Below are 24,311 nucleotides of genomic sequence, written 5' to 3' on the forward strand. Positions count from 1 at the left end.
CTGTGTGCCCCCGTCCAAGGAAAGCAAGAGGTTTTACCACACCCCAGGAGGGCTCTGGGTATCTGCCAATGACCAGATTACATCCCCTGACATATGCCTGTTTGCCTAGCCGCACTACATGCAGCTCACGGTGACACGGTTGCTTCAGAATCTGCCCCAGCTGCCTATCAGTTTCCAGGTGGGATTTAAGGTGTTCTTGGCCTATAAAGACCTAAATGGTTTGGGCTCAGAGCAGCTGCAATGTGGCGAGGCACTTGAGCTGACAGTCCCCTGGTTTAAGAGGGAAGGTGTTTTTTGTGAAGGAACCTCAACTTGGACCCCGGAAACCAGATTTATTAGCCTTAGGACTTGCTGCAAGATCCACCCATTTCCTGGGAGAAACTCTGGGACGTAGTGGGGGCAGTTGGGGTTCTAGTGGGGGGTTATTTGTTGCAGGCCTCACGCACAAGCTTTACTGTTGTAACGTGTGAGTTACTATGCAGAGCGGCCTAGCTCGCAGAGTCGGTTGTCTCTGTGTATTAAAAGATATTCCTCCACTCGCTGTATGGCTTCATAGTTCAGGGGCTCAGACGGGCACTTAAACAAAAACGAACAACAATAATAAATGCGGGTTTCCCACCTCTGGTAGATGACGGGTAATATTCTTCACTTAAAAAGTAGGGATCCAGGTATAATTTGTTGCAGTTAACTACACACCTGAGTAGCGTTTGTTCTGTTTAACTGTTTCAGAATGCAAAAGGCAGGATGAGAACAGCTTGTAGAAGAAAACTGATGCAATGTTTGTTGGCCTGGTTTACCGCAGAGCTTTGCTGATTGTATTAGTAAGGAATTGGACAGAGGAAATAAGCAGGCATATTGCATTTCCTGCTCAAACATATGCTAGCTAAGCAACATGGACCCTGCATTTCATCCCAAGACTGTTTATCCCTCATACCATGTTAATCACACACAGTTGTTCCATAGATCTCTGTTACGTCTGGTAGAGAAATGATTAGAGGCTGAACCTAGGACATAAAAACGATGACACAGAGACTCATTCAATGGCACAGACATGGGTCAAGCACACGGCTGGAAGGCTCCCCAACAGTTAAATACAGGAAAATCAAAGAGCAGAATGTGGTATAAATTTCATCACCCTGCTAAGCGTGCAGAGAACTGCCAGCTTTTCCCCCTTACATCCCTCAAGAATTGCTCCTTTGAGCCAGTGAGAGGCTGGAGTCCCAGAGCATTGTGCTGGTACCAAGACTATTTCATTTCCAGTGCTTGGAGACAGAAAGGCAAGGAGCGAAAGTTAAACTACAGATCGTTTCTATTCACCATCCCCGAATTGCCAACTCTTGTTGATTTTATCATGAGACTTGCAGTACTTGGCGCTTTTCTTATAGCCCCAGGTTCCTGGACTCACGAGAATCTCAGCTTTCTTTTATAAAAAGTAAAGAAAAAAGTTTCTAGCCCTCCTGGTTGCAGAGAAAAAGCTGCAAAATGAGAACCAACAGAACCCTAAGGCTCAGAAACCAAGGGGCAAAGAATAGGCACCTAAAATTTGTTTTTAAACTTTGATGATTTTTAAGCTCATGATTTTTGGGGGGCTGCCTGACTGATCTGGATTTTTATCCCAGAGGTTGCCCATGCTGCCATCCTCACATGGCACATTCTTGTTCCTCCCAATTGAATGCACATTTCAAAACATTCTCTGCTAGCACAAGCTGTAGATCTGCAAAGCCACAGGCATACTCCGCTAAGGCAATGCAACGCAGACACGCCCAGCTTACCTGATTGACAGAGATAGGTGTGTGCACAACCACCCCTCCAATGATCTCAGTTTTGTAGGCCACCTGTGGTTTCTTCTCCTGGGTTTGGGGTGCAATGGGGGGCTTTGTAATCTCTGTGGCTGGGGGCAAACTACCACTCTTTGGCACCTGTGAAAGACAGAAATGGGTGAGTCAAATCTAGCCCCAAACCACCCATCCTGGTAGAAATGAAGCCTTAGCAGGTTTAGGCTTAGGGTCTGCATCTGGGACATTGGCCTGTCCATTCTCCTGTTCAAATACAGCAGTGCCCCTTTAAAAAAAAAAAAAAAAACACCACCACCAAGACACCCCACATCAAGGTTAATGAGGGTGTGGCTCCATCCCAAGCTGTTTGCAGGAGAACCCTATGATATGAGGAAAGAAGAGAGGAGGTGGGTAATTAAACATCACCTGACATGAGTCTGCGACCTGCCTCTGGAGCCCTATGCATTTGTGCTCCTTTAATTGTCTTGCTCTAGTTACTGCCAGACTTAATGATTAGCTTTTGCAAGTCTAACCAGGCTAGACGACAGCACATCTACAGCAGTGTGACCCCAGCAGTGTGCAAGCTGCTGGGACCCGGCTTTGTATTCCGAGCACGCTGAATCATTCCCTTCCAAATGCTGATATACCATTAACCAGTAAGAGGTAACAGCAGGACAAGGCCGCTGTAATCCCACTGCAGTTTGGGGAACAGCCCTCTCCGTGTCCTGGGGAAAGGGCATGGATCTGTGCAGGAATCACACACCCCCTCATGCATTTCCCTGCGTGTATGTGGCCTGTTCTCTTGCTGTCGACATTGGTCTTTCCCAAACCGGCCCCTGAGACTCAGGGATGTTCCTATGTAAAGTTACTTCTTCTTCCTGTGTATGCAGATGACACTGCAAATCTGGCTGCTCTGTCACTCTGCCAATGGGTGTGGCATAATCAGCCACAAATGCTCACGGATCATCCTGGGCCTGGCTGGACGCAGCCCACAGCCCTCTGGCTGAAGCTGAAACCTTGGATTTCTCTGGCTAAAATCAGAGGCTCCTTGCCACAAGCTGGTGTAAACTCAGGATGGATTTTCTGAACAGAGCATGACCCCCGCATGCCGGAAGGGGATCTCTGCAGCAGGTCTGGTCAGAGTGGGTCACCAAGAGCAGGAATGTCTACACAGCTATTTTTAGCCCCACAAGCCCAAGTCAACTGACCCAGACTCTGAGATGTGGTGGAGCTGTGGGTTTTTCTTTGCAGTGTAGACATATCCAGAGATGGGGGAGAGTCAGGGTTACCTGCCTTACTCAGAGACTTTTCAGTCACTAGGGATCCAGCCCTTTGGCCCTGCGCTTTGCTCTGTTTACCCACATTGTTAACTTCGGCAGTACGTTCAGGGGCGGGAAGCGGGTGGAACTAACCCAACTGTGCTAAGTATAGTGCCAAAGGAAAGAAGCTCAAACCCAAGACAGCTCCATTTCTACAGCAACAGTTTTGTTACCTGTGTCAACAACCTCTCTCCTCTGCAGAGCTGGGCTAGCACTGGCAGCAGAGAAACTGCAGAGAGAGAAGGGAATTCATCCAGGTCCCTGAGCTGCAATATTGGTATCCGGTTTGTCAAGTGCCTTCGCAGGCACAGGTCTCCTCAAGGCCTTTTGGCTCCGGGGAGCCCCTGATTCTCATGCACGATTATTCCTTGCCTTCAGCATCCCCCAGACTGAGCAGAACATCCCACTCAACAGCAAGGGCATGGGACAAAGACACTGCACTCCACACTATAAGCCCAAAGGAGAAGATGTTGCTACTGGAAAATGACATGGGACAGTGCAGGTGTCCTGGAATGGTTCCCCCCCATGTGATTTAAAGGTTTCTTTATTGCTAGCATAGGCTAGAGGAAAGAGCTCCAGGCAGGGAGAAGACAGGCACTCCTGAGTTATAACCATTGCTCTGACACTGACTTGCTCGATGACCTGAGGTGAGTTGCTTAACTTCTCTCTGCCTCATTTTCCCTTTCTGTAGAAAGTGCATAATATGAACATACCTTTGCAGGGATGTTGGTAGGATAAGGTCTGTGCACTGCTCTGAACATGTCAGTTGCTGTGTACGGGCTAGGTACAATTATCTGGATTGCTTTCATGTCAGAAGCAAGCTCACGGAACTGAGAAACACGGAGTCTCAGGTCAGGTCTTCACTACGGGGGGTGGTCGATTTAAGATACGCAAAAGTAGCTGAATTCGACCTATCGGAGCCGACTTACCCCGCTGTGAGGACGGCGGCAGAATCGACCTCCGCGGTTCCCCGTCGACAGCGCTTACTCCCACCTCCGCTGGTGGAGTAAGAGCGTCGATTCGGGGATCGATTGTCGCGTCCCGACGAGACGCAATAATTCGATCCCCGAGAGATCGATTTCTACCCGCCCATTCAGGCGGGTAGTGTAGACCTAGCCTCAGGGAATGTTCCTGCTATTCCCCAAGTTAGACTCACCATGTAGTTTGCATTCAGTGATTGGCCTCTTAACAAACAGACTGGACCAGTGTGCTAAAGATTTTTTTTTTTTAAAAGAAGTAAATTTGCACTCCTGAAAGTAAGGGCTTATCTACACACAGGATTACATCATTTTTACTTAAGGAGCGATTTAAAACCAGGTTAGTTAAACTAGCGTAAAAGGCTGTGTGGATGCTCTTCTTTTGTTTGAGAGCAGGCTTATTTTGGTTTAGCTTAAGAGAATTAGGAACAGATAGAAGCTAGTCCAAAATAAAGCACTCAGGCAGAAATGAGAGTCTCCACACAAGAGTCTAGTCTAACTGAACCAGTTTAACTGAGCTGACTCAAGTTTGTGTGTAGATAAGGACTGAGAAGAGGAGTGAGTTGTCCAAGACTTTCCTGGCCGGACCCAAACAGACAGCTACTGTCTCCCACAGAAAGTGATTCAGTGCTGAACTAATCAACCCACTGGTCAGACATCTATCTGCAGCATGAAAAGGCTCAACAGAAAGCATTTTCTCTAGTTAATCTTTGGAGCAATAACCCAAGCAGTAAACTCCAGGCAGTTCTCAAAAGCCAGGCTCCGCTAACCAAGTGAAGTAGCCAGCCTTCAGTGGTAGGGAACAGGAAACATGAGCATCTTAACACACCATCGCTTCCTGTTTCAGAAACAGCTCAGCTGCTGTGACAGAAAGCGACGAGCCAGATGGTTCCCACACCCGCGGGAGCCCAGCACTGCGCACTTTGCCTCAGCAACCTACACCTGTGCAGCATGGTCCAGCGGAACTTTATGCGGTTGTCACCTAGTGCACCAGGCTGCCAAACACGCTGGCGTGACGAGCAACTGGCCAGATCAGAACCTCTTGCGCAACATGCCGTCTTTCATCTGTCTGCATCTTCTCAAGCATCACGGAAGGGAGTGCAGACAAGGAGGTCTGTGCACGTCAATGCTGGAGGAGCTGGCACACATGGCCAAACCAACGGAAATGGTTTCACAATGCATACATAAAGAGATTGTACAGTAGGGGTCTGAATCTCTGCATGCATTACTGCTAGGGGGTGCCCGTTGGAATCCAGCTCACAGCAATCGGCCTGTGACTTAGTTTTCATCTGCAAAATGGAAAAAATAACGAGCTACCTCTCCAGGGTATCTACTGCAGCTAACTGCCCCAACTACTACAGTATCTATGCCCCTCAGAGTCTTTAATGTATGTACTCTCACCCCACCCCCCACCAGGTAGGGCAGTGCTATGATCTCCACTGTACAGACAGGGCAGAGAGAAACCGAGTGATTTGCTAAAGGTCACATACAAAGTCTGTGTGAAAGCGGGGAATTGAACCTGTCTCTCAATCCAAGAGAACCCTCCCTAGGAGCTGGACTATCCTTCCTTCCCTGCTGTGAGGTTTAGCTTAGTGCTGCCCATGTAGAGTGCTGAAGAAATATTTTGGCAAGTAACAAATCAAGACTTGCACAATACACATCAAGAGGTAGATTTTCAATGGCAAAGGGCAGTTAGAGGCCCAGGTCCCACTGAAAGTCAGGATCTCCCCCCAAAACCCCATTTGTGCCTTTCAGAACTTCCCCATAAGTGACTGAGCCATTCCAGGCTACCATGGCCCAAGGAGTTTTGAGGATAGTCAGCTGAGACCACGACAAATGCAGAAAAACAATGGCCTCGCGGTGGAAGGAGTGTGGACTGGAATCTCAGGCTTCAGCCCACAGGGGAGCCCAGCGCCTCCTGGCTAGGGCTACTCACTTGTCTGATAACATAAGAACGGCCACACTGGGTCAGAACAATAGTCCCTCTAGCCCAGTAGCCTGTCTTCCGACAGTGGCCAATGCCAGGTGCCCCCAAGGGAATGAACAGAGCAGGGAATCATCAAGTGATCCATCCCCCATTCCCGGCTTCTGGCAAACAGACGCCTACTGCAATTAAAGAGGAGAACAGCCAGTCCTACTTAATAACTGGCCTTCTGAATGGTGCCTCTTCGCAAGCCGGCTCTCTCTAGATGCCGCTACCGTGCTTGCGATTTTACACCCCACACCCTAGCAACAGGTGCTCGCTGGGACAGACAAACCTCTCGCTCTTCCAAGAGACTATGAAATAAGGAAATACTAGCCCCGGCCTGAAGTGCCACCAGAGGTTTAATATGGAAACAGCCTTTCTTAGAACTTCTGAATCTAGACATGTGCTTTAACTTGTTATTCTGGCATGTTCAATCAACTATTGACCCTCTCTGACTAATTCTGTTTCCTGCACTTCAGAATTCCTCTGCCACTTAAGGCAGCTAAACCACGTGCATCACCCTGAGTGTATGTAACACAGGGTCAGGACAAAAATGCTACACAGCACACTGGCTGGGACCACCAGAATCCTGGGATCTCTTTCTGGTCTCATGTCTAAATGGGTTTGTATCCATATTGATCCCAGAAACGAAAGCAGGAGCGGCATATGCTGTTTGTTGTTGGCACAACAGATGAGCTAGCGTTTCAGTCGACCAGCTCCGATGCCAGATGAAGGGCCCAGCTAGCCCAATGCACTGTCTGGGTCAATTTATTTGCTGGTCTTAGGAAAAGCAGCACATTAATTCCCTTGCCCATTTTCACTGTATTTGGTCTTTCAGCGACTATGGGTTTCTACTCAGCACCCGGCCACACTGCAGCTGGTAACAGGAATGGCACAGAGAAGCCAGACTGTGTAAACAGGCATACGGGAGAAAGGAAGTTCACAGGGAGCAGGTGGGTCAAATCTCACACCCAGAAGTCTTGCAAATGTTTTTTTGTGGCACTGTCCTTTCTAACTGCCCTGTAGAAGGCAGGAGACTCCCCTGCTGGATTTGTCTGATGTGCTGAGCTAGTGACCAGTGAGTGATGCAGGCCAGCTAGCCAATCTAGACAAGCCAGAGGATCCAAGAAGGCCCAGCCAAAGTTTAATAGTTTGGGGTTTAGGGGTTTAAAAATCAAACAGGTTCCTTTCAGCAATAAACAGATGCAATTATTTCTAAAAGCCGCATACTAGGGGCCCGATTCACCAATGCCCAGCACCTTGTATCCTCACTGATGCCTCTGCAGAATGAGTGCAGAGTGGAGGTAAAGCTCGCTCAGATCAGAACAGTAGCATTTTACATTAACTTTCCACAGGTGCAATGACAACACAAGGTGTAAGGCATGAGGAGGAACAGATCAGTGTCCTTCAAGTCTAGAGTTCATATTCGGCTAGTCATACTTTGGAGGAAATTGCCACCAGGGCAGTTGCCATGCCTCTAGGGCTAGATTGGGGTTTTTGCAAGTGTAACCTGCACCCAGAAGTGAATGGAAGGTGCAAATCAGAGCAGGTGCAGCCAAGCAGTTCACCCTCCATCAGGCAGCTGCAGGGACCCAGATTTGCATCCTCAGTTCACTTGCAGATACAAAAAGGCAAGTGCAAAGCGCACCAGCAAAAGGCAGGCCAGGACCCAGCCCTTTGGAAAATGAAATCCTGTGTATTTTATGATATTGCAATATTGTAGATGCACACCACATGATCAACTGATGCTTGGAGAAGAGAGTTCTTTGCTAAAGATCACTGTTTAACTTGTTCAATATCATTCATCTTGAGACATGATTTATAAAAAACTAGGCAATATATATCAGTATATGATGCAGTAAAATCCATCTAGCACTGTGACCATTAGGTATATAGAGTCCTTCAATTCATCCTTCTAAAATCATATGACTCCTTCAATGGATCTGTTAGGTTCTGGGATGTCCCATGATGAGTCAAGCTTCAAGAACCTTAATCAGAAGAGACATTCCACCAGCCCATTTCTACAAACTGAACACTAAATAAACTGTATATGGACAGCTCTATCATTCTGGTTCGCTTTTATTCTTAAATTACCATCAACAGCAGGGACAGGCAGCATCTCTCACTGTAAGGAGCATTAAACAGCCAAGGAGAAGGCAAACCGGAAGTCACTGGGCCACTGTTAACTTATGGCTATATAAATACACTGGTATATGAGAGGGGAAAACAGAGACATGTCCAGTCACATTCCCTCCCGTACTGCGTCCCACAATACAAAGTGTTTGCTGTATCAAATCTCATGAGACCAATTGCACCAGGAAGGAGAAAAACTGAATAAGCAAATTACTTTAGCACAAGAAAGAAACCCTTTGATAGCAGCAGCAAGAAATCAGTTACACACAGATCCCAGCCTTCAATAATTACATTGACACAGTGGCACCAGAACACATAAGGGTGTGTCTATCTCCCGGAGAAGCTTCTCTTTTCAAGGGCTTAATCATTGTCACACGCAGCAGCTGTGCCTGGGAATAGGGGAAGTGCATTTATCTTATCTTTGTTTATAAATATAAAAGTCTCTCCAGATTTAAGTTACCGGAGAAGGAAAAGAAACCAGTGAGATCACTCATCTGAGGCCAGATTTTCGGAACAGCTCACTTACTATAGTTTTCAATGGTAGCTACCGGTCCTAAGGACTTTTGAAATTCTGGCCCACATTGTGGATGCTAAGCACTTAGAAATCCGGCCCTGTGTCTTTTTCCAGCTCTAAAATCTCTTTAGGAAGTTTCATAACCAAAAGATCAGCCCCTTTTCTTGGAGTATTTTCTTTCTTAAATTAAAATCATGCAAGTCATTAAAACTTACAAAGCAGCAGCTAAGCATGCCGTGTTTAAATCACTTCTCTGTACTCTCCAGGAAGCTGCAGCAGTCCCATTCCTTCCAATGGGAGCTGAGGGGGCTCGGGATCTCTGGGACAGTCATGCTGATGGTACTGCGATTGCTTTATACCACAGAGCAGCACGATGGATCGGAGCAGCTCCCAAGGGGACTGAAGGACAGCGCAGCAGCTAGCTGAGAATAGGGTTTCAACTCCTTCCTTGGTTTTGTGGTTGTGAATCACAACCTCAGCATTAATTAAAACATGACAGACTCAACATTCTGACTAGGAATTTCCTGCGGAGCTAGCAGTGCTAACTCCACATCAAGCGTGGCTCAGACTCAGCGCACAGCTGGCTCCAGGAGCAGCCCGGTTTCTGGCCAGACTCAGCCATTACCTTTGAGCAGGTTGCAGAAAGGGGATGAGGTAGAGCAAGAAGTTAAATATGGCTTTCCAAACATTTCTCTGACAGCCCCACTGCCCAAGAGGGAAGAGGAGACAGCAGTGATAGTAGCGTAACATACCGTAATCTTGCTGGCACGGTTCAGAGCCTCCACCCAGTCCTGTAGGTCCTTTTGATCACTGGCTTGTAAGAAATAGCGCTGAGATAAAGCATTGATAACTATCAAAGAGAAGAATAAAAAAAAAAAAAGAGAGAAGGGAATCCTAGTCAGTGCTCAGCCTGCTTAAACTAATCCAATAATAATACCTTGCACATCAGCAGCACCTCTCAACTTCCAACCCCACAGTACCCTGCAAGCATTACCTATTTCAGCCTTGCAACCACTTGACAGGAAAATATACAAGGAACCACCACTGAGCTGCAGCCACCTCTGGGGTGGAGTATGGCAGTTGTTTAACTGCATGTTGCCACACTACACAACAGTTCAGGACTGGGCATGAAGAATATCACAATCCAACTGAAACGATCTGAATTAGAATTTAACTAGGGCACTCGTAGTAACATGCCCTACAAGTGCCCTGGGAGCTGTTATGACTGCCAGCGGTCAGAACCACAGTTTTAAGTTTCATCTGCAATGCTCAAAAGCAGATCAACTCCTTAACAGGAGTCCCATGAGAGTCTGGAAAACTCTCTTGGGACACGCAGCCCCTCCTCTCCATCCCCTGACTTCTCAGCTCATATGGCCTTCTGGCTTGCAGCAGCTGGGTCAAAGGAAACATTCTCATAGGATTTCTGCATTGAAAACCTTGAGACATTCTGAACTGCACAAGGTTTTGTTGAAACCCAGGCCTCCTCATGTTAGCCATCTGCACTTGCAGTTCCCTGCATGTGGACTGCTGCCAATCCACTCTATGCGGGGGTGTCCTGGCTCTGGAGTACCAAGGAGTTAAACTGTAGCACTCCCCATATTTTACCTTCGTAGGCTCCTGGAGCACAGCACAGCAGAGCAGCAAGCTCAGTCATGGCGTGGGAATATGCTACCTGCTCTGGTTTGGTGCTGATTCATGTCCCCTGCATGCAAGTATAGAAAATTGTGGCCCCCCACCAGGGCAGGCTCCAGCATTTCTGCCGCCCCAAGCAAAAAAAAAAAAAAAAGCCACGATCGCGATCGGCGGCGGCAATTGGGGAAAAAAAGCCGCAATCGGCGGCGGCAGTTCAGCGGCAGGTCCTTCGCTCCTAGAGGGAGTGACAACCCTGCCGTCCCCGAATTGCCGCAGGTGCCGCCCCTCTCCCTTGGCCGCCCCAAGCACCTGCTTGTTAAGCTGGTGCCTGGAGCCGGCCCTGCCCCCCACCCCAGTCCTTTGAGACAGGTATGTGCTGGTGCTGTTGTTTCCTGCTGCTTGAACTCTGAGGTGAGCTTAGTGCTCATGAAAGTGAGGAACTTTTGTGGCTTGGGTAAAGCCGAGGGCCACCGGGAAGGGAAATCAATCCCAGACCACCTCTTCTTTGCAATGACAGGAATGCAGAAAACTACATTGCATAATGCACTGCAGCATGAGGGTGAATATGGGGGAAATCTCCATTAGTGCAGCGATGCACTAGGACAAGGTTGCCCAGGCCAGACAACCACCCAGAGCATCCATGCTGCTGGGGTATACAGGGAAAAAACGAGGTCCCCTCCCATCCAAAGGATTCTGGGTGAAATCCACCCCTGTGCCGAAGCAGCCAGCGAAAGGATCAAGGCACCATTTAGCCCTATGGGTTTCAGAGGGACTTAAGTGGTGCATATAGTCCTTTGTGCTGACTGCTCTGTACAAGTGTGAATTTCACCCTCTCTGAAAACATTCTTCCCAGCAACACACAGCATCTCACACTTCTGGAACACCTTATACTAATGAATAAAGAAGGCCCATGGATAATTGCTGTTTATGAATTCTCATGGTTTATAACAGCCACCTAACCCTGCAGTCCTCCCGTCAGAGACCTGTCATGATGTGAGCTCTGGGCATTTTGGTGTCCCCCCTCCCCCATGTGTTACACTCACCAAAGCAGAACGGGACTTTCGGTTTTTGTTTCGGGGTGGCGACGCTGACCTGAAGAGAAATAGATTTTTAAAATAAAGCACATTAGCAGCAGTGAGATGGGGCAGCATCTGCTTCCATTAGAAAGGACACATTGTCTTCCATTCTTCAGCACTGTAATTAAGGCCGTTTATAAATCATGAGGAGCTCAAGCAAGCCTGAGTCAAAGCAAAATTAATATGACAAGTGAGAAAGGATGTGCTGATGAGCCTTTCTCACATACCTCCTTAGTCTCAGTTGTGTCTCACTAGAAGATACTGTGCCCCTCATCATGGGCCCAAATGTACCTATGTCCTGCGCAAACATCTCATGGCTAGCTCTAGATTGCAGTTGCATTTCTTTAGTGGAGAGATGTATATGTATTTCTACACCGCTATATGGCTCTGGTAACTGCAGATTTAGTTAATGGATATGGCTAAAACCTTGCATACAAGTTCTAAGCCTCTGCTGAAGCTGCAAAAAGTACTAGCACCTAGCTACCAAAAACTGTGCTTTAACATGGTTCTGCCAAATGGAGTTAAGAGAATATGTGCATGTTCACATGTGGACATGCTAACAGATGCAGATCACCTAGAACGGCTATCTCAGCACAGGGTACACATGCCCTATAGTGGTGTAATTTCTCTTACTTCCACACCAAATCTCTGATGCTGATACACTGCAGTGCTACTGTTTTACTACAACATTTTCTTTGGTGCAGACATTTTCTTTTGCTGGAAATAGACCAATCGCCGAGCATGAAAAGTACTGCCTTGCAGCAAGCCAGGCAAGCCTCTGCGTTACAAAACCACCACAGATATGTTAACAGGCAAAGTGACAGTTGGCCTTTAGAGGCTGATATATCCTGTGCATATCAGAATGAAATTTATGATGCAAGTTCACCAGCGCTGCTACCCACGATGAGGTCCCCCACAGCTGAGTGAGCTCTCAGGAACTCATTCATATCAGATTTAATAGAGACCACGTGTAGTAACGAACTCAGCAGCCCCAAAAGAAGGTCACTTCAGAGAGCAGTCTCTCATCTGCTGCTCTCCCTCAACTCCAGTGCCAGCCACGCTGCACAACAAGGATGCAAATTCTTTCAGGGGCCCTGGCAGTATGAATTTCTGTTGGACCAAACACACACTGTGGGGTAATTAAGAAAACTGAAGGAAAATAACAGTGGTTGCTCCCTAAAGAGTAGGAATCATTTATGTAAGAGTAATATTCCTGGGGGCTCCAGGCATGGCCTTTATAGAGTATATTTATTTTGACAGGCTTCTTACTTCTGAACCAGTCTATAATACTTTAAATATGCTTTCTCAAGCAAACCTCCATTTCTCTGGCATGTTTATAATTGGTAGTTAAAGCCATTGGTATAACCCAACCCTGCAGTTTACGACTGAATCGAGCGCTGTAGCAATTTTCATTTAGTCTAAAATATATATAATTTATAAGTGAAGTTCCTTCTGAAATGGGGAAGACTGCATCCCTCAGCATTGCTTCATCTGAGTTTAATTTATAAATCATGAATCAGCAGGAGCAGAGATCTGCTGGGTCTTTTTCCAACTACAGTAACCAAAGCTGATTCCATATCCCACCCCACCCCAAGATCCAGACAGTCGAAATTCCAAGCAAATAAAGGTGTTACATACAATCCCAACTTGCCTGGTCAACAGAGCCACGATATTAGCCACATGACTCTCTGTCAAGGGATTTAAGCAAGCAGCATTTCCTACCGTTTATTGTTCCCTGTGCTGTTTTCACCTACACGGCCCACCTTACAGTCTTTCTGGTGGATGCTGTTCCAGCTAATCTGCCTTGGCCCTGTACCACACGAGCACTGCACAAGCACTAATGAAGTTGTAGGAAAAGATGCACAGAAAGACTAAGTGACTCACCCAAGGCAACAAAGAATCTGGACCAGGGCAGAGGTAGGATTTGAACCCAGAACTCCCACACCTCAGCTAGTGCCTTAACCACAAAGCAGTCTTCCTCTGGGAAGAGAGTCTCAATGTTTCCGAACCAGTGCTGCCTGCTGGCAAACACAGTGGCCACCTTGTGCTCAGCACTAGTTCACACCCACCCTTGGACACTAGTACCTGCTATATTAAGGCGGGGAGTGTGAATACGGGCCAGGATACTAGAGTTCCCCTCCACTCTTTTCTAAAAGTCCCTTAGTATATTTAACATTCATTTGGCAGTCCATGGAAATTAGCAGAAGGGACCTTGGTTGGACAGTGACTGCTCCTGGCACTGTACAGCAGGGACAGCACTGGGCGTGAGCCAAAGTTCTGGCATGAGGACTTGAACCCACAACCTTACGTCCTAGAGGCGGGTGAATACAACTGAAGGGAACAGACACTGAAGACAGACATGGGGGATCTGAGTCTCTACCCCCTTGCTCTCTGGACAGTCAGTTACACCCATGCAGAATGGGTGTGCAGCACTACCAAACCTCCAGGGTGGAGTCGATATGGGGCAAAGGACTCCCAGGGGACAAAGAAGCGGAGATATCAGGCCTTGAAACAACAACCCTGCAGCCAGCCCCACAGGAAGAGGAGCAGCCTACGGACTCTGCACTTGGAGACCCTGCCCTCTAAGGGAGGTGTCAATTCCACCTGGAGGAGACACACCCACGCTAGCTTTAATCAAGTTAATGGGCTAAAAACCAAAGTCTAGCTGCTGTGATGCAAGCAGTGGGAGGGGCCAGCTTCCCCGGGGAAAAGCCCATCTGAGACCACAAGAACATACAGGGGATGGCCAGCCTGTCCCGGGGCTCAGACTACTGGGGCTACACAGTTATAGTTAGTGCACCAGCTTAACTGGCCCTGCTGCAGGTAGGTGTCCTGGAGCTGGAATTGATGGCTCCGGTTTGAAGCACAGACAGACCCGAGGCTACGTCTACATCAGCGCTGGGGGTGCGATTCCCAGCTCATGTGGATGGACAGGCGTTGGCTCTCAAGCTAGCCCACTAAAACAGCAGCGAAGCCAGGGAAGCAGCGAGGGCTGCCAATCCTCCAGGATTGTTCTGGAGTCTCCAGGAATTAAAGATATAATCTTTAATTAAAGATTATATGTCATGTGATGAAACCTCCAGGAATTCGTCCAGCCAGAACTGGCGACCCGAGTCGCAGCAAGTGGTAGCATGGGCTAGTGCCAAGGACAAACCCACCAGAACCCAGTGGGTACATTCTCAGCACAGCTAGTAGCCCGGGCCACCACTGCCCACGCTACCCTAGCTTCACTGCGCTAGCTCGGTGAGAGGGCGGGAGCTGGTACCACTCCCCAAGCGCCAAACACAGACAGACCCACGTTTATCCAGGAGAGTCCCACTCAGTTGGGCACGGCTTTGAATCAGCAGCTCATTCAAGTCCCCATGGAAACGTCACAGGAGAGATGTGTAGGAAAAAAGGCACCCTCTACTGAAGCTCTTTGGGACCAGGACTGTCTCTCACTAGCTATGGGCATCCAGCACAATGGGGCCTGACCTCATCTGGGGCCCTCTAGGCACTCCTGTACTGCACATTAAAGAACCACAACACAACTCCCGAGTCTCAGCGAGAGCCGTGTTGCGCAGAGGGCGATGTTTACATGACACCTTGTTGCTGAATATTATTTACTTAAACTGATTACAAAGTTGATAAAACACATCGTTATACATGTGAACCAGGTTCAATCGGACGCTGAACAAGACTGGCACTCTGAGCAATGAAATAGATTTAAAATGCTGTCTTCCAGCCGGGAAGTTTCATTTGCAAATAGCTCATGGCTGGGGCATAAGGCCCGATCCGGACTGCGTACTGGTTGCCCTTACTAAAAGCTTCCGGGTTCTGTGGCTTTGCATTCTTCCTCATTATTGAAATATCCTCCTTTCTGCCTAGCAACCCTGCTGGCCTATGTGATGTCATTTTTCAAAGGAAATGCAGACCTCTTTGCTACACTGAGAGACCTGTCACAGTAGAGCTGGCAGGAATCAGAGGATCCATTTGGCGGGCAATTCCACAACTTCAAATTTTCGAAACAAAGAAAAAAAAAAAAAAAAAAAAATCTAACATTTCCCAGGAAACAAATTTCTGAAAAAAATAATTCATTTCAGGTCATTTTGTTCCGATTTCCAACTTTTTAAAACGTCAACTTTTTTAATACTATAAAAAAAAAAAAAAAAAAAACGAGTTTAATTCTGAAAAGTTTCAAAATTAAAAAAAAAAAAAAAAAAAAAACCTGAAATGTTCTATTCCCCAAAATGCCAAGAAGGGAGATTCTGACATTATTGCAATGTTTAGTTCTGGGTTTTTTCTAAACAAAATTTCATCAAAATCTATAGGTTTTTCAGAATGTTTTGATTTCAACAAAAAGGACATTTTTGGTTAACAAACATTTTGAAGAACAATATCCTCACCAGTTCTACCCAGCAGTAGTATAGAGCAGATAACTCTGGACTCCTACAAATTGCTGTACTGGGCAGGCCATTAGTTTATTTCTAGGTCTATTTCACCTCCTCCCACAGCTGAACAGTTCTGAGACACCACCCTCGTATTACCTTGGATATATAGGTCAGCTGCAAAGATCCGACAGCTCCTGACCCGAGAGCCAGATTCTGCAAAACAGTCAAGAATGTTAAGAGTTAAAAGATAAACAGTCACAAACCAGGTGAGCTAGACTAGCACTTTACACTTGGTTTATGGAGGGGCACCTTAATAGTTCTGTCCTCACCAATGGTCTCTATACGTCAGCATTTTCCCATGCTGTGAGACCCATCACTATGCCTCAGCAAGGCAGTAAAGGGTGCACTAGTTGGTGTGTAGTTTATTGCATGGGGAAAGTTGTTCTGTTCTTTAACATTAGTCAAGAGGCCAGAGATCATGGCACTGGGCATAGATTATAAATGAAAATAAAATAAAATTTGCTCTGAGCTGCATTTACAAAAGCCACACAATGAATGCTAGTCCAAATGGTGACTTATGCTAGTGCACACAGAAGAGATTCCTACAGCTCACCTTTTATTCTTATTATTTTAATCACTGTAGTAAATGCCACGACCACTCCCGGAGCTGCCAGCCACAACAGATACAAAACTCCAGACACCTGGCTACTGGGTGAGCATATTCTGCATGACCCCATTTCTAGGATGACAGATATTTTAATCATTTTTGTTACTGTCTTTACACCGAGATATGAACTGGAATGGGGACCTAATAATGTCTCACACTGACATAGTGCTTTATCATCTCTTCAGGAGTTAAACTGTATAAAATATCATTGGTGTGGTGTAAGAGAACATAGTATACACAGAGAAACTGATTTGTTGCAGTTTCCTCTTGCAAAGACTCAGCCATAGGAAAGTCTAACAACATACATGGCAGAAAGCATCCTGCATCATTTCATTTCTGAAGCCCCAATTCAGCAAAGCAGATGCTTAACTTTACGTATGTGCTTAAGCCCACTCCTATTCAGCAAAACACTTAAGCAGGGGCTTAACTTTGAGCACACACGTCTCATTGAAGTTAGAGGGACTTGAGGCGTGTGCTTAAGTGCTCTGCTGGATTGGGGCCTGAAAGTAGATGCAGCTCATACAAAACATTATGCAGATTATACTATTTAGCAAAATGAGAAAGAGGAAGATAACAACTGCTCCCCACACCCCGCCCCCATTCGATACAGCTAGCAGCAGGCATTGCTGGCTGATACTGACTCATCAGAATAGCTCTGCATTCTAACCACAGCTATGAACTGCCCTAGGAGTAACATCTGGGAGAGTGACCAATCACTGCACCGCTATGGGTCAGAGCCAACCTAGAAAAGAAACTGCTACCCCACATTCCACCCCCAGCTTTGGACCTGCGGCTGGTTCACCACCAAGAAGCCGAACAGGTCACTGGCTGAGACCAGAAGATATTCTCGTTTTATTTGTCTTGGATTCAAAGTCTAAAAGGGTGTGGAGGGGGAATTCAGGAACATTTCTGACACACACTCATACGTACTGATAACAGAAACCATTCAGTCACATTCCAGCTTCCCTCAGCAAGAAAGCATGGCCCAGGCAGTAACCCATCCCACTTGGAAATGAAGGACTGCTTCCAGCTGCACTCAGGCTGAATGCTGCTTCAATGAAGTGACCCAGCACCAGCTTCCCAAGAGAGGCCTGATCCAACACTCTGAAGCCAATGAGAGTCTTTCCACAGATTTCAATGGGCTTTGGATCAGGCCCCAGAAGTGGGAAATTCAACCTCAGAGCAGGAAAAGGATATGAGTGAGCACCAGACTTAAAAAAAAAAAAGGAAAAAAGAGAGAGACCACCCTCTGTATTTCTTACTGAGCACGGTACAATATATTCACCTCATGTTGTGGCAAGATAGAATATGAAAAAGCACAATAGAATCTGCTATCCCTACCACCAGATCCTTCCTTAGACACTCTCTCCATCCGATAAAGGCATCTCTTCTATGCAACTTAAAGCATCAAGGAAAATTAGTGGTGCGAGATAACGTTACGGGACACAGCTTCCCCAGAAACAGGCATCAGACAATCTGACACAAATGGACATCCAAATGGCGACTTTCCATTATGATACCCGCGAGATTAATGATGGGATGTTTTATGCCAAAACAACCCAATGATTGAACTGCAGAGAGGATTTCACCTCGCCAAGATCCTGATATTTGCAGTGTTGTTATAGCCACGCTGGTCCCAGGATCCTAGAGACACAAGGTGGGTGAGGTAGTGTCTTTTACTGGACTCACTTCTCTTGGTGAAAGAGACAAGAGTTACACAGAGCTGAAGAACTGTATAGCTTGAAAGCTTGTCTCTCTCACCAACAGAAGTTGTCCAATAAAAGGTATTACCTCACCCACCTTGTCTCTCTAGGATCCTGGTAGACTGTTACATGGCAGTTTTAACATCAGAATGGGAAATAAATCATTCCAGATTGCTAAGAAGGACAGGGTTCCAGGCACAAGGAAACCAACATTTTCCAGCACTGAAGTTGCTGTTTCTGCTCGTCTTAACTAGTGAGCGAAGCTGGTGTAATAAAAAATAGGGGGAGAGAAAAATGTGAAGCCAATTAAAAAATGTGATCTCCGTTTCTGGGATTTCAATAGCATATCTGTCTAAATAAAGCCTGTTTACTCCAATCATTAGAGTCCGAACACAAGCAGCACTGCTAAGGTGTCCAAGGTAACTGGAAAAAAAGATACGCGTGATCAAAAGCCAGCTCTAGCTGTGAAACCCCAGAACTGAACTCTTGTAACAAATGCATCTTAAGAGTGGGAGGGGCAGATGCAGCACAAATCAGGAAGCAGAAGCTCTTTGAGCTGTGAAGTATGAAAGCCATGCAGATCTGCAATGCTCCACAGAGTGCATTCTGGGACCTCACCTGGGGGTTATCCATATACCACAGAAGACAGTTGGCCTGGGTGTCCAAGATGAAATATCTTCGCAGAAACTTGCCGCAGGTCTCATTTTCTTCGATGTCTAGAAACCCACAGATACGATTCTGTCGATCCACATAAGGCATCCCGGGCTTCTTGTAGCATCACCCTAGAAAACACAAATGCCTGCGGTGAAGCCAGGGCACTCCCAGCCCTACCCTAAGCCATGGCGATGAAGTGTTCTTTCCCTGTTCTAGGCTGACTTCATATTCACACACAACTCACTGTCCCTTTCCCTGTCTAGAGCTGGGGTGACAGTACAGTCACTAGGTTTGGGCATGCAGGCTAAAGCAGCCGAGTGTGAGGAAGAAGATGGCTGGATTGGGTCACATTTGACACACAGACATTCTGTTCCACTTTCACATTTAACTGGTCATTAGCATGTTGGTCCTGCTGCACATAAATGGAAACATTTGTGCAAATTCCACCTCCTTGAGGTTGCGCATCATTTCACAGCCCAAATGTCATGAAATTGAACAACAGATACCGGGTATTTAGCTTGGTCTAGAGCAGGGGCGGCTCCAGGCACCAGCGCAGCAAGCGTGTGCCTTGGGCGGCAAGCCGCGGGGGCGGCGTGCCGGTCACCGTGAGCGCGGCAGTCAGGCAACCCTCAGCGGCAACGTGGGATCACCCACAGAAACGCTGCCAAATCCACGTGACAAGTGCCGCCGAAGGCCGCCTGATTGCCGTGCTTGGGTGGCAAAAAACATAGAGCTGCCCCTAGTCTAGAGACTGAGCTTCTCACTGCAGGATGGTTGAAGTAGGAAGTAGAAGATTTAGGCCTCAATCCTGGCAGGCTCCCACACCCGTGCAGAATGCGGTTGGATTCAATGGAGCTCCCAGCAGGGTTTCAGCGGGATGGTCAGCTGCAGGATTGAGGTCTTGGATTGTATTCAAACTGTTATCCAAACATCCTGGTGCTTCTGCTAGGGACGTGACAGAGCCAAACCCCACCCCACCTTTGCATGTTTCTGCTACTAGCAGACAGACCACCAGACTGAGGAATTCAAGGTCACGGCGAGACAAAGACACCCGGCAAATACGATTCTGGACACATTCAGAAGCTGGGTAAATAAAACAGACGAGAGTGACCAAAATAGCTCAGCTGGGGAACTGCAGGAGTTGGGAGAGCAGGGAGTTTCCAGGAACTACAGATGGACTCAATCACTACAAGCTACTCAATAGCTCGCTAGCCCAACAGCACTATCACAAGAAGACTCAGAACACTTCACTGTTCCCCGCCTTGCCACAGCACAAGGGCCACCTGGATGGTCACAGAGCAGCAGCAGGCACAAGGGAAACAACGGCCCCAGGACGGAGCAAGACATCATCCCCCACAACAGAGCAGCAGTTGGTGATGCAGGGAGGCCTAGGACCCGACCCCCATTCCACTCCAGAGGCGTCTAGGAGACAGCAAACTCAAAAGCCAGCAGCCCTTGGCCAAAACAAACCAAAAAAAAAATTATTACGAACAGGTGAACAGCCATGAGAGCTTTATGGCAGGAAAAGCCCAAGTCACTCAGCCCCTGAGAAATGCAAAGCTTGGAATCAAAGTGAGAGAGAGCACACACGCACGCACGCACACAAACCCACCAAGGAATGGAAAACAAACTGCAACTCCTGCAGAAAGTATGTATAGTGGGGATGCAGAGTCAGCAATGATCAGTCCTCTCTGGGTAAAAACGTGTCACTAAATGTACACAAGCTGCAAACACCTTCCAACATTACCCTTGTTACTCAGGGCCCAGCATCTGCCACCTAGCCTCAGGGATTCACATGTCCTACAGGAACATTGTTCTGCAAAGGGACAGAGCCTGGCTGAACAAGGAGACCTCAACAGCTGCAGTTTGAGCAGGAACAAACTGTCCCTTTGGAGAAGTTGAGAGTTTTTCGATCAGAACAATAAGAATCTGGGAAGATTCGGCCCTACGGAGAAAGAACCTCCCTCCCCGCTGGCCAAGAGCTCAGATACCATAGAGACAGACACCTGAGAAAGTCAGCGAGAGAAGAACAAGATGCCAGGTTTGACAGTGTGATGGTTAGAACCTGGCGACTGGTCTCTACTAGCACCCCCAACTGGTGTTAGTGCAAGGGAGGAAGATTTGGGACCTGGCTCTTGGTCACCTTGCAACATCATCATTTACAATAAGGGCGAAGTGGGTGCAAAACCCCACCATTCTAGAGTGGCAGCGTTTCACACTCAATTTGCAGGATGTTAACGACTGGGGCAATGGAAAATCAGACCCTTTAACGTGGAGCTCACTACAGACATGGACTATGGGACTGATTCTCCACTGTCTTGCACACTGTTGTCATTTACACGTATGCACAGTCAGCACAAAACACTAACACTCTGACCCACTTTGCACTGGACCATGTCCCAACACAAAGTGCAGAGCAGTGGAGAATCAGGTGCTGTACGTAGGCAGCTGGAAAGGCACCATATCTCAGAAATGCCTTGGGCAAGAAGCTCTTAATTATTGTGACTCTTGGTGGATAGAATGGGAGGTGACCTATATCACATAGATGGACTGGTTACAAATATACCACAGGTGGAGTTTGGCTGTGAGCTACCAGGAGTGCGAAAGGCAGCCCATGTAAGCGCCTCCAAAACAGGCAGCACAAATAAAGGTCTTCTGCAGATAAGGAGAAAATGTGATTTTTTTACTTTAAAAATTGTGATGGGTGGTCTCCTGGGGCCCCCTGTAGAAACGTATTGTCCAGTAGTTAAACAGGCAGAGGGGACAGAGAACAAAATGTCTGCTGTCATCGGCTCATATTTTCAGCATCAGCGTTTGGAGCCATGTATCACATTCAGAAGCAGGGTGGGAAGTGACCAGGGAGGCTTGACTGGCCTGGAAGCAGCACCCCGCAGAGCCAGGGGGCTGTTTTGACAAAGGTCACCTCTTAGTAAACTCCTATTGACTTAGGGGAATTTTGAGCAGTCTTACTCTGAGGAGACCAAAGGCTGGAGGGCAGAGTGTGGGTACTCTGTCTTGCCATCACGGGTGAGAGACAGAGAAAAGGCAACACAGAGAAAATTATGAAGACCTTTGGATGTCATTAGAATCAGATTAGCCATTTGGCCCAGACAGAATAAAGGATACTGTGAAATAGATTTGGAATCAATGTTAATTATTAATATATTAAGCCATTGCCCCTAGACACATGACAATGCATATCATACCAGAGCACTGTCAAATACAAACACTGGGCCCAGGCCAAAGCAGTAGGACAGCACTGGCTTTCCCAGGCTCTGCTGACACGGGGAAGCTGTTCCAGTTTAAGTAAAGGTATGATTTTAAACGGATATAGTTAAAGCAGCACAAATCCCTGTGTGGACACTTATTTTGTTTCAGAGCACACTGATTTGGTTCAGCTTAAACCAATTCCTGACTGACTTTAGATCAACAGAAATAAGAGTGTCCACACAGGAGTTTGAACCAATTTAAAACCACACCTTCAGTTCAACCGGTGTGACTGTGTGGGTAGATGTTGCTGCTAATAAAAAGACAGGTCATGGTGTTTCAGAAGTGGAGGAAACAGAACAGAGACACAATTGGGTGAGGAAGCTGGGGAGATATCTGGCCCATCTATTACACCAGGAACAAGCTCAGTGCCCAGTTCTGCCAGCTTTACTCATGCTGACTCCACAAGCCACCCCACTGAAATGAATGTGACCACTCATGAAGTATGGTGCTGAGCAAGGGGGCAGGTTAGGCCCAAAATGCAAGAGCTGATTAGCCAGGTGCTATTGAGTTGCAGAGCATGTATATTAGCAATACGCTGCTTCTCAGGTGTGTACAAGGTTGTTCAGTAAGGCCATTCCCTGACGCGTACAGACAAGTGACATTCCCATAGATCATGGGGCCCTTACAAGTGAGCAGTAGCCAAATTCTACTTGGAAGTGACCATTACAAAGATGCAAATTATTTTATGAATCTCAGTCTTTAGTCAAGGCCCTTAAACCACAGAGTTTATATAAAGTGTAAAGAAACCGACTTTGCTAACAGAGATAAAGGGCAGCCATATCACGGTACTAACAGGCGATAACAGATTAACTAAACTCTAGCAGCAGGCACTTCTGGGCTGCAGAACGCCTTTCGCTGCGGTGGTATGTGAAAGGCTGGTCAGAAATGCTGCAGCTTCTTATGGTTTTGCTCTGCCTCAATTAACACGAGGTTGATCAAGAATATTCAGATGCTCAGCTCCTTCTGCACAGGAAAAGGTGACAGTGACCAACCTTAGATTGTACTTTGAGATACAAAAATCAGTGGGCAGAGGAGATAATGATCACGCTGAACTTTAAGTTCTAGAATGTACTCTTTTTTAAGCATGCTATAGGGAGGCAATCATCATGCACACCCCTCACTCTGGTTACAGTGATCCATTTTCCAGTATACTGCAGGACAGAGGTTGCAATGATCCATCTGTCTCCTTAGAACCATCAACAGTTTCTCTTTCCCATAAACTCAAAATAAGAATAGCATCTGGAGTTCCACTAGGTGGGGTTTTTCCCATCTTCCAGCTCCAGAAATCCAGCCGGCGTCAGAAAGAGTTTTCCCAACAGAGTTTAGTCTTGTTACAATACTCAGCACTTATGTGGCACCTGACACCGTCAAAGCACTGTACAAATTAGTCAACTGGCTGTACAGTTAGATGCATTCTGGGTAGTTTACACCTTCACATTTCTCATCCGACATTGTTCATTGCTGGAGAGAGAACACTAGACTGAACATACCATTGACCTGTTCTACTGTAGCATTTCCTACCACATGCATATTTGCATAGAAATACTGTTACCTACCATGAGCTCACAGCCCAGAAACAGGTTCAAGACATGCTAATGAGGGAAGAATCACAGGATGAGGATAGCAGAGTCAATGATGATTTGAAGGCTTCTTAATTCATGGCTAGAATGTTTGCCTGAAACTCAGTAACCAATTATTTCTGTTCATCAATTATTAGAACAAATAGCTGACAATCACTGGAGCAACCACACAAGCTGGAACAGATGATACATATTTATATTTTCTGTATCCTACAATAGTGGAAGACAGTACCATTTGAGACACAAAGAACTGACTGCAAAAAGGGGAAAAAACTCAGTTGTGCTTACGCTTTACAACTAGTTAACATAATTTAGAACTGCTAATGACTCCCTGAAGGCCTAGCAATCAGAAGAGCATGTCCTGTTATAACTTTAGATTACATGCATTATAAATTATGAACAGGATAATGATACTGAACACTTGAAGTCACAGTTTATGGGAGAAGTTTGCATCTGATTTCTGGAAGCCAGTCTGAAATCCAACACTGATTTAAAGCATTTCCCAAGCCTTGCAGTGGAATTAGGCCCTTAGGATCTCATTACTGGTTCCAATTTATGTCAACACACCGCAGAATTAAGTTCTCTTGGTTTCTAGGATTCTTTCCATCTATTGCCTTTTCAACAGTTAGATGAGCAAAATATTCATAAATTCACCCTCTTAAAAACAAAAACAAA

At 46.7% G+C, this 24,311-nt stretch overlaps 1 protein-coding gene across 2 annotated transcripts in view; it reads right to left on the minus strand.

The window, feature by feature from the left end:
• Nucleotides 1-24,311, minus strand: part of PLEKHA2 (pleckstrin homology domain containing A2) — a 53,160-nt gene that overhangs the window by 23,525 nt on the left and 5,324 nt on the right. Inside the window, exons 2-6 of one of the 2 annotated variants that reach the window (XM_054017293.1) lie at nt 18,751-18,914; nt 15,919-15,975; nt 11,360-11,408; nt 9,437-9,534; nt 1,773-1,919 (exon numbers count right to left, since the gene is read on the minus strand). In XM_054017293.1, coding sequence (XP_053873268.1) covers nt 1,773-1,919; nt 9,437-9,534; nt 11,360-11,408; nt 15,919-15,975; nt 18,751-18,891 — 492 coding nt within the window. In that variant the 5' untranslated portion in view covers nt 18,892-18,914. The remainder of the gene's footprint in view (nt 1-1,772; nt 1,920-9,436; nt 9,535-11,359; nt 11,409-15,918; nt 15,976-18,750; nt 18,915-24,311) is intronic. The other variant, XM_054017294.1, reaches the window with a different exon arrangement.

This window comes from Malaclemys terrapin, chromosome 2 (genome assembly GCF_027887155.1).
Source record: "Malaclemys terrapin pileata isolate rMalTer1 chromosome 2, rMalTer1.hap1, whole genome shotgun sequence".
Lineage (NCBI taxonomy): Eukaryota > Metazoa > Chordata > Testudines > Emydidae > Malaclemys > Malaclemys terrapin.